Source organism: Daphnia carinata, chromosome 7 (genome assembly GCF_022539665.2).
Source record: "Daphnia carinata strain CSIRO-1 chromosome 7, CSIRO_AGI_Dcar_HiC_V3, whole genome shotgun sequence".
NCBI classification, from domain to species: domain Eukaryota; kingdom Metazoa; phylum Arthropoda; class Branchiopoda; order Diplostraca; family Daphniidae; genus Daphnia; species Daphnia carinata.
The window spans coordinates 1,183,429-1,199,138 of record NC_081337.1 but is presented as its reverse complement, the minus strand read 5'-3'; the positions used below and the strand labels follow the sequence as shown (position 1 = coordinate 1,199,138).

General features: G+C 41.3%; 1 protein-coding gene and 9 non-coding genes across 10 annotated transcripts; 1 reads left to right on the top strand and 9 right to left on the bottom strand.

Annotated features, from left to right (window-relative positions):
* The first annotated feature begins 5,162 nt into the window (after positions 1 to 5,162).
* On the top strand, positions 5,163 to 6,473 carry LOC130698700 (serine/threonine-protein phosphatase 6 regulatory ankyrin repeat subunit C-like). Its single transcript, XM_057521385.1, has one exon. The coding sequence runs from the start codon at positions 5,163 to 5,165 to the stop codon at positions 6,471 to 6,473; it is 1,311 nt and encodes a 436-aa protein (XP_057377368.1).
* A 1,269-nt stretch (positions 6,474 to 7,742) lies between these two features.
* Trnad-guc (transfer RNA aspartic acid (anticodon GUC)) lies at positions 7,743 to 7,814 on the bottom strand. The gene has a single exon. It is a non-coding gene; the product is annotated as a tRNA-Asp (tRNA).
* An 867-nt stretch (positions 7,815 to 8,681) lies between these two features.
* Trnad-guc (transfer RNA aspartic acid (anticodon GUC)) lies at positions 8,682 to 8,752 on the bottom strand. The gene has a single exon. It is a non-coding gene; the product is annotated as a tRNA-Asp (tRNA).
* An 867-nt stretch (positions 8,753 to 9,619) lies between these two features.
* Positions 9,620 to 9,691, bottom strand: Trnad-guc (transfer RNA aspartic acid (anticodon GUC)). The gene has a single exon. It is a non-coding gene; the product is annotated as a tRNA-Asp (tRNA).
* Positions 9,692 to 10,559: 868 nt separating this feature from the next.
* On the bottom strand, positions 10,560 to 10,631 carry Trnad-guc (transfer RNA aspartic acid (anticodon GUC)). Its single transcript has one exon. It is a non-coding gene; the product is annotated as a tRNA-Asp (tRNA).
* An 867-nt stretch (positions 10,632 to 11,498) lies between these two features.
* Trnad-guc (transfer RNA aspartic acid (anticodon GUC)) lies at positions 11,499 to 11,570 on the bottom strand. Its single transcript has one exon. It is a non-coding gene; the product is annotated as a tRNA-Asp (tRNA).
* Positions 11,571 to 12,439: 869 nt separating this feature from the next.
* On the bottom strand, positions 12,440 to 12,511 carry Trnad-guc (transfer RNA aspartic acid (anticodon GUC)). The gene has a single exon. It is a non-coding gene; the product is annotated as a tRNA-Asp (tRNA).
* Positions 12,512 to 13,378: 867 nt separating this feature from the next.
* Trnad-guc (transfer RNA aspartic acid (anticodon GUC)) lies at positions 13,379 to 13,450 on the bottom strand. Its single transcript has one exon. It is a non-coding gene; the product is annotated as a tRNA-Asp (tRNA).
* Positions 13,451 to 14,317: 867 nt separating this feature from the next.
* Trnad-guc (transfer RNA aspartic acid (anticodon GUC)) lies at positions 14,318 to 14,389 on the bottom strand. The gene has a single exon. It is a non-coding gene; the product is annotated as a tRNA-Asp (tRNA).
* Positions 14,390 to 15,256: 867 nt separating this feature from the next.
* Trnad-guc (transfer RNA aspartic acid (anticodon GUC)) lies at positions 15,257 to 15,328 on the bottom strand. Its single transcript has one exon. It is a non-coding gene; the product is annotated as a tRNA-Asp (tRNA).
* Positions 15,329 to 15,710: the final 382 nt, after the last annotated feature.

Here is a 15,710-nt window from a genome sequence, read left to right as displayed (position 1 = left end):
CGATAGCAATCGCCAATATCGCAGTACAGGAGTCCGTACCCCAGTAAACAGAGATATAATTTGTCATAAGTGTAACAAAAAGGGACACATAGCAAGAGAATGTTGGACCAATATGGCACTTATGAATTATGCGAATCACCAACAAATAGAATAGATAAGGCACTAACCCGCAGTAGCATAAAATCGGATAAATTAGATTCTAACATACCCCAACTAATACGCATACCCATTAGAATTTATGGAATAGTACTTAGAGCTTTGATAGACACTGGAGCAGCAGCCAGTCTAGTTTCCGCGGATACCTTACTCAGCATAAATGAAAAAGAACTAAAACAAATAAAAAATAAAAATACACCCACGTTTAGGACCGTATCCGGTCAGACACTAAAATCAATAGGGCAATATGAACTAACAATTACCATAAATAATAATCATTTAATCAATCATTACTTCTATGCCATAGAAAAGCTGAACGAAGATTGCATTTAAGTAAAGTTAATAAAATTAAAACGCTAAGTTCTTTTTTTTGGGTGAAATTTATATAAAAGAACAAATAATCTTGTGGCTTAGATTTTCTATCTAATAATAACGTGAAAATTAATACTAGAAATAGAGAAATATGCTATGACCATTTAGGCGTAGAACATAGCTATAGGCAGAATATACCGTTATATAACCTAACCTTCGAGAATGCGGGAATTAACATACCAATAATACCAGTACTTACTAACAATCAAGAGGGAAAACTAACAACAAAAGATCGCCGTAACTTAGGACCTTTTAGCCAGTGTGATATCTCGAAACAGGACAAGACGAAAGCGCTAGATAGCCAACCACCACAATTCAATATCCCAGAATTTGAAACTGAAGTCTTAACAAAAGTAAAAAACTTACTTAACAAACATGAGCAATTATTTGCGGACAAGGAATCAGACCTTGGTCTCGTATCACGAGTAAAACATTTTATAAATACCGGACATGACATCCCGATTAATCAACGACTCCGTAGAACACCCGAAGCACTGAAAGAAACCGTAAAATCTAAAATTGAAGTAATGCTAAAAAATAAGATAATAAGGGAGAGCCACAGCCCGTTTGCCGCAGCCATCGTAATGGTACCCAAAAAGGATGGAGAGATGCGTATGTGCATCGACTATAGGCCGCTAAATAAAATAACAATTAAAGATAAATACCCTTTACCAAGAATTGACGATACTGTGGATGCATTGTGCGGGTCTATGTATTTTTCATCATTGGATCTTTTGAGCGGATACTGGCAAATCGAGATTGAAGAAAAGGATAAATATAAAACAGCTTTCATTTGCGAATTTGGACAGTACGAATTTAACAGAATGCCATTTGGGTTAACAAACGCACCAAGTACGTTCCAAAGAGCAATGAATAACATTCTGAAAGACGTGCTGTACAAATTCGCCCTAGTATACTTAGACGATATAATTATATTTAGTAAATCGATTAAGGAACATCTATCGCACCTAGATAAAGTTTTCGAGCTTCTGGAAATTGCGGGACTTAAGCTAAAAAGAAAGAAGTGTGAATTTTTTAAAGAAGAATTGGACTATCTCGGATACATCGTTTCTAGAAAAGGGATAACACCAAATTTGAAAAAATTAAAAGCAATTATAGATTACCCCGCTCCCAAAAATACAAAAGAATTGAGTTCATTCTTAGGTTTGGCTAGTTACTACAGGAAATTTATCAGAGCTTTTGCTGATAAAGCTCATCCATTAACTGCACTTACGAAAAAGTCAGCAGAATGGAAATGGGGAGAGTCAGAAGGGGACGCCTTTAATTGTATAAAGAACTGTCTCATCACTAGACCTATCCTGAGTTATCCGGATTTTTCGCGCGACTTTATCATCTATACGGATGCCTCTGGGTACGGGATAGGTGCAGTCTTGGCACAAATACAATCTCTACCTCAATCAGCGGATTCAGGTGAGACTAACGAACCAGTTCTCAGTGAATCAGACGACACAGAAGTCGTCATTGCATACAGCTCCAAACATCTGAATGACCGCGAAGCCAAGTGGTCCACCACAGAGAAGGAAGCTTATGCGATCGTTCATGCAATCAACGTATTTCGAACCTACCTATACGGACGTAAATTTACAGTATACACCGACCACCGACCGTTAGAATGGTTAATGAGTAAAGCGGAACCAGCAGGACGACTAGCTAGATGGGCACTCAAAATCCAAGAATATGATATCGTAATTGGATATCGACCAGGTAAATCGCACCAAAATGCGGATACCCTTAGTCGTACCCCAGTAGCAACTATAGCTAGTGTAGACGCAAGAGCGATTAAAAGCGAAATTAAAGAGGAAGAAAGCGAATGGGTTCGACTACAGCATAACGATATAAATTGCAGAAGAATTATAGGTAATTTAATGAAAAAAAAAGAAACAGGGAACCAGAAAGGAAGAGAATATAAATGGATATAAGATAAACGAAAAAGGTGAATTAGTAGACAAATATGGAAGACTAGTGGTACCAGGAAATACAATAAGAGAAATAATGAAAGAAAATCATGATCACATGTTAGCAGGACATTTAGGAATAGCGAAGACTTTAGCGAGACTACAAAGACAATATTTTTGGCCAAACATGAGAACAGATGTTACGACATACGTTAACAGTTGCTTAAGATGTGCAAGGCGTAAAGCCTTCGGCGCAACGATAGCACCATTGCAACCTCTGCCACCAGTTGACAGAGTATGGCAACGCATTGCAATGGATATAGTAGGACCAATTCAAGAAAGTGTTAAGGGATATAAATATGTTCTAGTTCTGTCTGATTATTCCAGTCATTCCGTTTTTGCATTTCCAATGAAAAACCAGACCGCCCAAACAATCGCATCCATTATGGTAAATAAAGTGATAACGAAATATGGAGCACCCGAGATTGTGCTAACCGACCAAGGAACGAATTTCCTTTCGAGTCTTGTTCAAGAAATGTGTAAACTTTTTAAAATCAAGCAGATAAGAACTACCGCCTACCATCCGCAAACCGACAGACTAGTAGAAAGATTCAACAGAACTCTGTGTGATATTCTAGCTTGCTACGTAGTAGATGAACCAGAAGAGTGGGACAAATACCTACCATTTGTCACCTTGGCGTACAACACATCACAACAAGCTACGCTAAAGGACACCCCATTTTACCTTTTTTTCGGAAGAGAACCAATTCTACCTAACGACATAAAAATAAATCGGAACCTCGAGCACGACGAAGGCAGTAGTGGATTATACTATCAAAAATGGAGAAACGCTCAAGACCTGGCAAGAAGTCACCTCTTCAAAGCACAAACTAAACAGAAAGTACTACGATGAAAGAGCAAAAGGAATTGCGTATAAAATTGGTGACTTAGTAATGCTAAAAGCTCCACCATCAGCAGGTAAATTCATTAACAGATGGAACGGACCGTTCCGAATCACACGAAACTTCTCAGACATAACTTACGAGGTCGAAACATTGAAAACAAAAAACAAAAAGCAACAGTTAACTCTAATCGCCTGAAACTCTATATCCCTCGAGAAAGTGTACCAAACACCACAGAAATACTAAATCCAAACGTGAAAATCGAAAGTAAAATCAAAAGAGGCCCTGGAAGACCACGTAAAAATGTAACAACAGAGATTGGCTCATTAAATTTGAAAACAGAAAAAAACTCCACGAATCCTGTACCCCTGATCAAAAACCAAAGAATGTCCTATGCCGAACCAAACACCCCAACCAATTCGGGAAATGCCCGCTATAATCTTAGGAAAAGAACTAATTAAGCAAAACTAAATAAAAAAAAAAACAAAAAAACCTGTAGTAATAAAATTACTATTTTTTTTATGTAACAGATGGAGATAATCCTACTAGTAATTTGCATGTTAGCTACCCTTGAAACTTCCCAAACGATTTACGTGTCCGTATGCGATTGTAAGAATGTGAAAACAAGAGGCATACTGGATATAAATTCACCCTATTATTGCGATAAAGAAAATGTCGGAACCAGGCTACATTTCCCACGTTTCCCCACTAGTTATACCCTAATGACAAAACAAAAACCCATTAAAACATGGAAAGGATGGACTTGTAAACAATGGATAAAAACAAAAAAAATTACAGGATCCTTTTGGGTTGGATCATTCGACACGGTTTTCTCCCAAGAAACAAAACTGATTTCACCGTTAGAATGTTGGGAAATGGTTAACGATAAGAAATGCGGAGGCAATATTATGCAGGCCACCCCAACCTCATTAAGTTTCACAGCAACCCCAACGGGAGAGGGTGCGTGGTATGCCATTAAAGAATATCGCGTCCTAAATTGCCTTGCAGAAGAGATAACATTAAGACAGGAAACCCTTGAAAGCCCAATTGAAAGCCCTTTTGGATATTTAAATGCTACCCAACAAGACGGTCAAATCATTCAAAATCATAATACAATAGTATGGGGAGATAAATCTAGTAATGTTTCCAATTCCCAAATAATCCTTAAAGGTATAGGATATCTAGAATTGACCCAAACCACAGAAATCGTAAATACCAGTAGACTCTTAGATACCAGTAGACAAATTGAAATATCATTCTTTAACACCCCTGATAATAATAATAAAGAACTAGCTCAACCCAGCTTTAAAGTAAACAAAAGAAATACAAACACAGCAAGTCAAACAGTAATAGACAAAAACAATAAATAAAGCTTATAGTAGGATAGTTCTGCTCTAATAGACACCTAATATGATACCCCATTTAAAAGATAACCCAAATAAAAGGCCGAGCTAATGATGAAAAGCCGACAAACCAAATGGGTTCTATAAAAGATGATGTACACTAACACTAACTTCAGTTTGGAAACAAATCTTAACAAGAGTCAACAGACACTTCAAACAACTCCTGACTTTCTATCCCTAAAACCAAGATGTCGTCTACAATCAACAACGAACGGGATCCAATCAAACAGGAACGCCAGTGCTGGGTTGAAGATCTAGTAAACGACTGGATAGGAACCGATGAAACTCAACAAGCCATAAAAATCGAGAAAGGTCCGACGTCTGACATAGGGCCTGAATTGTGCACCGAAGTAGAAATCGCGAAACACGAAATAGAGGAAAGTGGTGACGATGACCCAAATTAGCTAAGAAAAATGATTGAGCAGATCAAGAAGGACGGAGATATCGCGGACAGCGACGCAACGACAGTAGAACTGCCAGACATGCACCGCAATCGGGACGAGAAACAGTCAAATTGCAATCACAGTAAAGGTGAACTGCCCCAAGAAAACACAAGTGAAGGTGAAGAATCCATTAGTAGCGAATACGATGATGGACACTACACCACGTCAATGGAAGACAGTAGCAGCGACAACGACGACGTGTATCATACGACCGGAAGCTTTGAAAGTACTTCAAACGCTGGGCCGTACGAATATGACGACGAAGAAAGTGTGTTTCACAGTGACGACGATCGGAGTAAGATGGGACACAGAGGTGATTACTACGACACACCCGCAAGCAACGAAGAAGGAGGACTAAACCACGCCCAAAAAGAGCACATCACTCGCAGTTGCCGTAACTGCATGCTAAAGACCTTCCCTCCTTTAGTGGCCGGCGATGCAGCCAATCAACGCATCGAGAGGCTAGCCACCATAGCAGCCGAACGAGGACAGTTCGTCTTCGAAATAATCAACGCCCCTCGAGAAACGCTTAGAAAATTTCTGAAAGGAAAAGAAGAGGAGGGAAGTGCAACAGGAAGGAGCGTGGGAAGCCTGTTGGATACGAAATTCCCAAATGGAAGAACCATGCTCCACGAAAGTGTAAATAAGAAAAGATACGACGTCACGGAACTATTATTGACTTTCGGCGCAAACATCGACATCACAGAAAAGTCTGAAACAATAGCTCACCGAGCCGCCGCAGACAACAACGAACACATACTCGGAACGCTGTCATTCCACAGGTGTCAGTTTAGCGAATGGAACTGTCTAGGGGAAACTCCCCTAATGGTGGCCATCGCATTAAAAAACGAAGAAAGCATCGGTTTTCTGTGGATAACTCCACTGATAAAACAGTTAAGTCGCGATGGAGAAACGATCTTACACTATGCAGCGAGATTCAACAGCAAGAAAGAATATGTCAACAGTGCATGCATGCACGGTGTAAACGTCAACCAAAAATCTCTGACGCGCCGTGAAACGGCCCTTATTGCAGCCGTACGATATGGGAACCCCGAGATAGTTGAAGTGCTGTTAAGGAACGGCGCAAGATATGACGAACCAGACTATCTTGGAAATTATGCCACGGATTACATCGGCGAGAGAGAAGAAATAGCTAAAGTATTCCTTAACAGAAATATAAAACCGAGAAGAAAAGGCCAGAAAACGCTGATAATTCACTACGACCGAGAAAGGAGCTGCAAGAGGAGGAGAGGAGCCGGTTCACCATCGGAAGAAGATTAACTACAAGAATCGCCGCACCCACCAAGTAGAACTCAGAGTACAATATTAAAATAAATACATCCTAGATATCTTGGAACGTTCGGGACCCTAGATTAAGCCTCAAGAAAAAATGTAACCCAAGAAAGCTTATTCGTATAAACAATGTTGAAGTGTGTAGTTCCATTTGTACACGCCTAGGGCATAAGTAATATCTAGTGTGTAGTATGGAGTTGGAGGACCTACTCTTATCGATAAAGGGGGGAGGAATGTAATGAGTCAATATACACTTTCATGTATACTTGACGGTAGCCTATGCTATCCTTGACGTAGGTGTTACGCGTAGTGTACACACTACGTCACCACCTATCGAATAGGAGCCGCTCTGAGTATGTTTAGCGCAGCGCCTCCATGACACGGAGTTGGGTATGGCGCGTGGTATACAGCCATCGCGCCATGACCTTGTCACGCTCCCGCCGTCTAAGCGTGATGCTAATTATCACCATGACGTGCGCTGCTGTAGCCCCTTACTGGTATATAAACCCGTGTTTCTTAATCATTAACGGAGTTGCCTTTGCTCTGTCACTGTGTGCACTTGTACTGGGGTATAATAAACGGTTATGACGTGAATATGTCGTTCTTATTTCCGAATTCTAGTTTTGGTTTTATCTAACGTATTACGTGATTTTCTGGTATTTGATATTTAATACGTATATAGTCCCCTTTGGTAATGTTGTCGTGTTTTAGCTCTTTTTTATATACTTGTAGTGTGTGCTTTCGAAGCGCTTTTAATATATTTTCCGTTTGTTCTCAGACATGGTCACATAGCGTTCTATCGCAAGAGAAAGAATAGGTATCAGAACACTATGATGCCGAAGGCGACCTTAGAGATCAAACGATAATCATTGGCGTTGAAAGCGATATCGCTATCAGCCGGTTCATAGGTCGGCAAAGGAATTTTTAAGTCAAATGTCCTATATAGTAAGCGAAACAAATAGCAGATGGCGTAGGCTAGGCTCTATATCAATCATCTGCACCGCAGGATTCAAGAAGCAAACAGCAGGTGGCGCGTCATACAAGATTCGACGAGTGAAAATCTTATGTTTCGTGGGCGAGAAGAACGTGTGTAATTGTCGAAATTTAAGAAACCAATGCTCAATCGTGTATAGTTGTTTCCACGAGAGCACGACCATTAAAACTGCATGTAGGAGAAAAGCGTGCTTGGTTTCCCTCTCTTAATTTTAAAGGTGTCTGAAACAAAATCGTTGGCAATTGAGCACCGCAACCCATCCTCTCCCCGGCGGGGAATTGAACCCCGGTCTCCCGCGTGACAGGCGGGGATACTGACCACTATACTACCGAGGACGTGATGAGTTATCACCAATCCCTCGCATTATCTCCAAGCAGCATAAAGCGAACACTTGTCGAGTACCAACTGCTAGTCATTGACCACTGTAGTTGGTCTACATTCAGGAGCGAATCAAAATAGGCAGTGATCCACGTGTAGACTGAAATGGCAAGGAAACACCCTACTGACCCTACAGATTAAACACAACAAACGAACGTGAATATGTCGTTCTTATTTCCGAATTCTAGTTTTGGTTTTATCTAACGTATTACGTGATTTTCTGGTATTTGATATTTAATACGTATATAGTCCCCTTTGGTAATGTTGTCGTGTTTTAGCTCTTTTTTATATACTTGTAGTGTGTGCTTTCGAAGCGCTTTTAATATATTTTCCGTTTGTTCTCAGACATGGTCACATAGCGTTCTATCGCAAGAGAAAGAATAGGTATCAGAACACTATGATGCCGAAGGCGACCTTAGAGATCAAACGATAATCATTGGCGTTGAAAGCGATATCGCTATCAGCCGGTTCATAGGTCGGCAAAGGAATTTTTAAGTCAAATGTCCTATATAGTAAGCGAAACAAATAGCAGATGGCGTAGGCTAGGCTCTATATCAATCATCTGCACCGCAGGATTCAAGAAGCAAACAGCAGGTGGCGCGTCATACAAGATTCGACGAGTGAAAATCTTATGTTTCGTGGGCGAGAAGAACGTGTGTAATTGTCGAAATTTAAGAAACCAATGCTCAATCGTGTATAGTTGTTTCCACGAGAGCACGACCATTAAAACTGCATGTAGGAGAAAAGCGTGCTTGGTTTCCCTCTCTTAATTTTAAAGGTGTCTGAAACAAAATCGTTGGCAATTGAGCACCGCAACCCATCCTCTCCCCGGCGGGGAATTGAACCCCGGTCTCCGCGTGACAGGCGGGGATACTGACCACTATACTACCGAGGACGTGATGAGTTATCACCAATCCCTCGCATTATCTCCAAGCAGCATAAAGCGAACACTTGTCGAGTACCAACTGCTAGTCATTGACCACTGTAGTTGGTCTACATTCAGGAGCGAATCAAAATAGGCAGTGATCCACGTGTAGACTGAAATGGCAAGGAAACACCCTACTGACCCTACAGATTAAACACAACAAACGAACGTGAATATGTCGTTCTTATTTCCGAATTCTAGTTTTGGTTTTATCTAACGTATTACGTGATTTTCTGGTATTTGATATTTAATACGTATATAGTCCCCTTTGGTAATGTTGTCGTGTTTTAGCTCTTTTTTATATACTTGTAGTGTGTGCTTTCGAAGCGCTTTTAATATATTTTCCGTTTGTTCTCAGACATGGTCACATAGCGTTCTATCGCAAGAGAAAGAATAGGTATCAGAACACTATGATGCCGAAGGCGACCTTAGAGATCAAACGATAATCATTGGCGTTGAAAGCGATATCGCTATCAGCCGGTTCATAGGTCGGCAAAGGAATTTTTAAGTCAAATGTCCTATATAGTAAGCGAAACAAATAGCAGATGGCGTAGGCTAGGCTCTATATCAATCATCTGCACCGCAGGATTCAAGAAGCAAACAGCAGGTGGCGCGTCATACAAGATTCGACGAGTGAAAATCTTATGTTTCGTGGGCGAGAAGAACGTGTGTAATTGTCGAAATTTAAGAAACCAATGCTCAATCGTGTATAGTTGTTTCCACGAGAGCACGACCATTAAAACTGCATGTAGGAGAAAAGCGTGCTTGGTTTCCCTCTCTTAATTTTAAAGGTGTCTGAAACAAAATCGTTGGCAATTGAGCACCGCAACCCATCCTCTCCCCGGCGGGGAATTGAACCCCGGTCTCCCGCGTGACAGGCGGGGATACTGACCACTATACTACCGAGGACGTGATGAGTTATCACCAATCCCTCGCATTATCTCCAAGCAGCATAAAGCGAACACTTGTCGAGTACCAACTGCTAGTCATTGACCACTGTAGTTGGTCTACATTCAGGAGCGAATCAAAATAGGCAGTGATCCACGTGTAGACTGAAATGGCAAGGAAACACCCTACTGACCCTACAGATTAAACACAACAAACGAACGTGAATATGTCGTTCTTATTTCCGAATTCTAGTTTTGGTTTTATCTAACGTATTACGTGATTTTCTGGTATTTGATATTTAATACGTATATAGTCCCCTTTGGTAATGTTGTCGTGTTTTAGCTCTTTTTTATATACTTGTAGTGTGTGCTTTCGAAGCGCTTTTAATATAATTTTCCGTTTGTTCTCAGACATGGTCACATAGCGTTCTATCGCAAGAGAAAGAATAGGTATCAGAACACTATGATGCCGAAGGCGACCTTAGAGATCAAACGATAATCATTGGCGTTGAAAGCGATATCGCTATCAGCCGGTTCATAGGTCGGCAAAGGAATTTTTAAGTCAAATGTCCTATATAGTAAGCGAAACAAATAGCAGATGGCGTAGGCTAGGCTCTATATCAATCATCTGCACCGCAGGATTCAAGAAGCAAACAGCAGGTGGCGCGTCATACAAGATTCGACGAGTGAAAATCTTATGTTTCGTGGGCGAGAAGAACGTGTGTAATTGTCGAAATTTAAGAAACCAATGCTCAATCGTGTATAGTTGTTTCCACGAGAGCACGACCATTAAAACTGCATGTAGGAGAAAAGCGTGCTTGGTTTCCCTCTCTTAATTTTAAAGGTGTCTGAAACAAAATCGTTGGCAATTGAGCACCGCAACCCATCCTCTCCCCGGCGGGGAATTGAACCCCGGTCTCCCGCGTGACAGGCGGGGATACTGACCACTATACTACCGAGGACGTGATGAGTTATCACCAATCCCTCGCATTATCTCCAAGCAGCATAAAGCGAACACTTGTCGAGTACCAACTGCTAGTCATTGACCACTGTAGTTGGTCTACATTCAGGAGCGAATCAAAATAGGCAGTGATCCACGTGTAGACTGAAATGGCAAGGAAACACCCTACTGACCCTACAGATTAAACACAACAAACGAACGTGAATATGTCGTTCTTATTTCCGAATTCTAGTTTTGGTTTTATCTAACGTATTACGTGATTTTCTGGTATTTGATATTTAATACGTATATAGTCCCCTTTGGTAATGTTGTCGTGTTTTAGCTCTTTTTTATATACTTGTAGTGTGTGCTTTCGAAGCGCTTTTAATATATTTTCCGTTTGTTCTCAGACATGGTCACATAGCGTTCTATCGCAAGAGAAAGAATAGGTATCAGAACACTATGATGCCGAAGGCGACCTTAGAGATCAAACGATAATCATTGGCGTTGAAAGCGATATCGCTATCAGCCGGTTCATAGGTCGGCAAAGGAATTTTTAAGTCAAATGTCCTATATAGTAAGCGAAACAAATAGCAGATGGCGTCGGCTAGGCTCTATATCAATCATCTGCACCGCAGGATTCAAGAAGCAAACAGCAGGTGGCGCGTCATACAAGATTCGACGAGTGAAAATCTTATGTTTCGTGGGCGAGAAGAACGTGTGTAATTGTCGAAATTTAAGAAACCAATGCTCAATCGTGTATAGTTGTTTCCACGAGAGCACGACCATTAAAACTGCATGTAGGAGAAAAGCGTGCTTGGTTTCCCTCTCTTAATTTTAAAGGTGTCTGAAACAAAATCGTTGGCAATTGAGCACCGCAACCCATCCTCTCCTCGGCGGGGAATTGAACCCCGGTCTCCCGCGTGACAGGCGGGGATACTGACCACTATACTACCGAGGACGTGATGAGTTATCACCAATCCCTCGCATTATCTCCAAGCAGCATAAAGCGAACACTTGTCGAGTACCAACTGCTAGTCATTGACCACTGTAGTTGGTCTACATTCAGGAGCGAATCAAAATAGGCAGTGATCCACGTGTAGACTGAAATGGCAAGGAAACACCCTACTGACCCTACAGATTAAACACAACAAACGAACGTGAATATGTCGTTCTTATTTCCGAATTCTAGTTTTGGTTTTATCTAACGTATTACGTGATTTTCTGGTATTTGATATTTAATACGTATATAGTCCCCTTTGGTAATGTTGTCGTGTTTTAGCTCTTTTTTATATACTTGTAGTGTGTGCTTTCGAAGCGCTTTTAATATATTTTCCGTTTGTTCTCAGACATGGTCACATAGCGTTCTATCGCAAGAGAAAGAATAGGTATCAGAACACTATGATGCCGAAGGCGACCTTAGAGATCAAACGATAATCATTGGCGTTGAAAGCGATATCGCTATCAGCCGGTTCATAGGTCGGCAAAGGAATTTTTAAGTCAAATGTCCTATATAGTAAGCGAAACAAATAGCAGATGGCGTAGGCTAGGCTCTATATCAATCATCTGCACCGCAGGATTCAAGAAGCAAACACAGCAGGTGGCGCGTCATACAAGATTCGACGAGTGAAAATCTTATGTTTCGTGGGCGAGAAGAACGTGTGTAATTGTCGAAATTTAAGAAACCAATGCTCAATCGTGTATAGTTGTTTCCACGAGAGCACGACCATTAAAACTGCATGTAGGAGAAAAGCGTGCTTGGTTTCCCTCTCTTAATTTTAAAGGTGTCTGAAACAAAATCGTTGGCAATTGAGCACCGCAACCCATCCTCTCCCCGGCGGGGAATTGAACCCCGGTCTCCCGCGTGACAGGCGGGGATACTGACCACTATACTACCGAGGACGTGATGAGTTATCACCAATCCCTCGCATTATCTCCAAGCAGCATAAAGCGAACACTTGTCGAGTACCAACTGCTAGTCATTGACCACTGTAGTTGGTCTACATTCAGGAGCGAATCAAAATAGGCAGTGATCCACGTGTAGACTGAAATGGCAAGGAAACACCCTACTGACCCTACAGATTAAACACAACAAACGAACGTGAATATGTCGTTCTTATTTCCGAATTCTAGTTTTGGTTTTATCTAACGTATTACGTGATTTTCTGGTATTTGATATTTAATACGTATATAGTCCCCTTTGGTAATGTTGTCGTGTTTTAGCTCTTTTTTATATACTTGTAGTGTGTGCTTTCGAAGCGCTTTTAATATATTTTCCGTTTGTTCTCAGACATGGTCACATAGCGTTCTATCGCAAGAGAAAGAATAGGTATCAGAACACTATGATGCCGAAGGCGACCTTAGAGATCAAACGATAATCATTGGCGTTGAAAGCGATATCGCTATCAGCCGGTTCATAGGTCGGCAAAGGAATTTTTAAGTCAAATGTCCTATATAGTAAGCGAAACAAATAGCAGATGGCGTAGGCTAGGCTCTATATCAATCATCTGCACCGCAGGATTCAAGAAGCAAACAGCAGGTGGCGCGTCATACAAGATTCGACGAGTGAAAATCTTATGTTTCGTGGGCGAGAAGAACGTGTGTAATTGTCGAAATTTAAGAAACCAATGCTCAATCGTGTATAGTTGTTTCCACGAGAGCACGACCATTAAAACTGCATGTAGGAGAAAAGCGTGCTTGGTTTCCCTCTCTTAATTTTAAAGGTGTCTGAAACAAAATCGTTGGCAATTGAGCACCGCAACCCATCCTCTCCCCGGCGGGGAATTGAACCCCGGTCTCCCGCGTGACAGGCGGGGATACTGACCACTATACTACCGAGGACGTGATGAGTTATCACCAATCCCTCGCATTATCTCCAAGCAGCATAAAGCGAACACTTGTCGAGTACCAACTGCTAGTCATTGACCACTGTAGTTGGTCTACATTCAGGAGCGAATCAAAATAGGCAGTGATCCACGTGTAGACTGAAATGGCAAGGAAACACCCTACTGACCCTACAGATTAAACACAACAAACGAACGTGAATATGTCGTTCTTATTTCCGAATTCTAGTTTTGGTTTTATCTAACGTATTACGTGATTTTCTGGTATTTGATATTTAATACGTATATAGTCCCCTTTGGTAATGTTGTCGTGTTTTAGCTCTTTTTTATATACTTGTAGTGTGTGCTTTCGAAGCGCTTTTAATATATTTTCCGTTTGTTCTCAGACATGGTCACATAGCGTTCTATCGCAAGAGAAAGAATAGGTATCAGAACACTATGATGCCGAAGGCGACCTTAGAGATCAAACGATAATCATTGGCGTTGAAAGCGATATCGCTATCAGCCGGTTCATAGGTCGGCAAAGGAATTTTTAAGTCAAATGTCCTATATAGTAAGCGAAACAAATAGCAGATGGCGTAGGCTAGGCTCTATATCAATCATCTGCACCGCAGGATTCAAGAAGCAAACAGCAGGTGGCGCGTCATACAAGATTCGACGAGTGAAAATCTTATGTTTCGTGGGCGAGAAGAACGTGTGTAATTGTCGAAATTTAAGAAACCAATGCTCAATCGTGTATAGTTGTTTCCACGAGAGCACGACCATTAAAACTGCATGTAGGAGAAAAGCGTGCTTGGTTTCCCTCTCTTAATTTTAAAGGTGTCTGAAACAAAATCGTTGGCAATTGAGCACCGCAACCCATCCTCTCCCCGACGGGGAATTGAACCCCGGTCTCCCGCGTGACAGGCGGGGATACTGACCACTATACTACCGAGGACGTGATGAGTTATCACCAATCCCTCGCATTATCTCCAAGCAGCATAAAGCGAACACTTGTCGAGTACCAACTGCTAGTCATTGACCACTGTAGTTGGTCTACATTCAGGAGCGAATCAAAATAGGCAGTGATCCACGTGTAGACTGAAATGGCAAGGAAACACCCTACTGACCCTACAGATTAAACACAACAAACGAACGTGAATATGTCGTTCTTATTTCCGAATTCTAGTTTTGGTTTTATCTAACGTATTACGTGATTTTCTGGTATTTGATATTTAATACGTATATAGTCCCCTTTGGTAATGTTGTCGTGTTTTAGCTCTTTTTTATATACTTGTAGTGTGTGCTTTCGAAGCGCTTTTAATATATTTTCCGTTTGTTCTCAGACATGGTCACATAGCGTTCTATCGCAAGAGAAAGAATAGGTATCAGAACACTATGATGCCGAAGGCGACCTTAGAGATCAAACGATAATCATTGGCGTTGAAAGCGATATCGCTATCAGCCGGTTCATAGGTCGGCAAAGGAATTTTTAAGTCAAATGTCCTATATAGTAAGCGAAACAAATAGCAGATGGCGTAGGCTAGGCTCTATATCAATCATCTGCACCGCAGGATTCAAGAAGCAAACAGCAGGTGGCGCGTCATACAAGATTCGACGAGTGAAAATCTTATGTTTCGTGGGCGAGAAGAACGTGTGTAATTGTCGAAATTTAAGAAACCAATGCTCAATCGTGTATAGTTGTTTCCACGAGAGCACGACCATTAAAACTGCATGTAGGAGAAAAGCGTGCTTGGTTTCCCTCTCTTAATTTTAAAGGTGTCTGAAACAAAATCGTTGGCAATTGAGCACCGCAACCCATCCTCTCCCCGGCGGGGAATTGAACCCCGGTCTCCCGCGTGACAGGCGGGGATACTGACCACTATACTACCGAGGACGTGATGAGTTATCACCAATCCCTCGCATTATCTCCAAGCAGCATAAAGCGAACACTTGTCGAGTACCAACTGCTAGTCATTGACCACTGTAGTTGGTCTACATTCAGGAGCGAATCAAAATAGGCAGTGATCCACGTGTAGACTGAAATGGCAAGGAAACACCCTACTGACCCTACAGATTAAACACAACAAACGAACGTGAATATGTCGTTCTTATTTCCGAATTCTAGTTTTTGGTTTTATCTAACGTATTACGTGATTTTCTGGTATTTGATATTTAATACGTATATAGTCCCCTTTGGTAATGTTGTCGTGTTTTAGCTCTTTTTTATATACTTGTAGTGTGTGCTTTCGAAGCGCTTTTAATATATTTTCCGTTTG

Excerpts from the sequence above, each read along its gene's own strand:
- LOC130698700 (XM_057521385.1), top strand. The coding sequence starts at position 5,163 with ATGATTGAGCAGATCAAGAAGGACGGAGATATCGCGGACAGCGACGCA.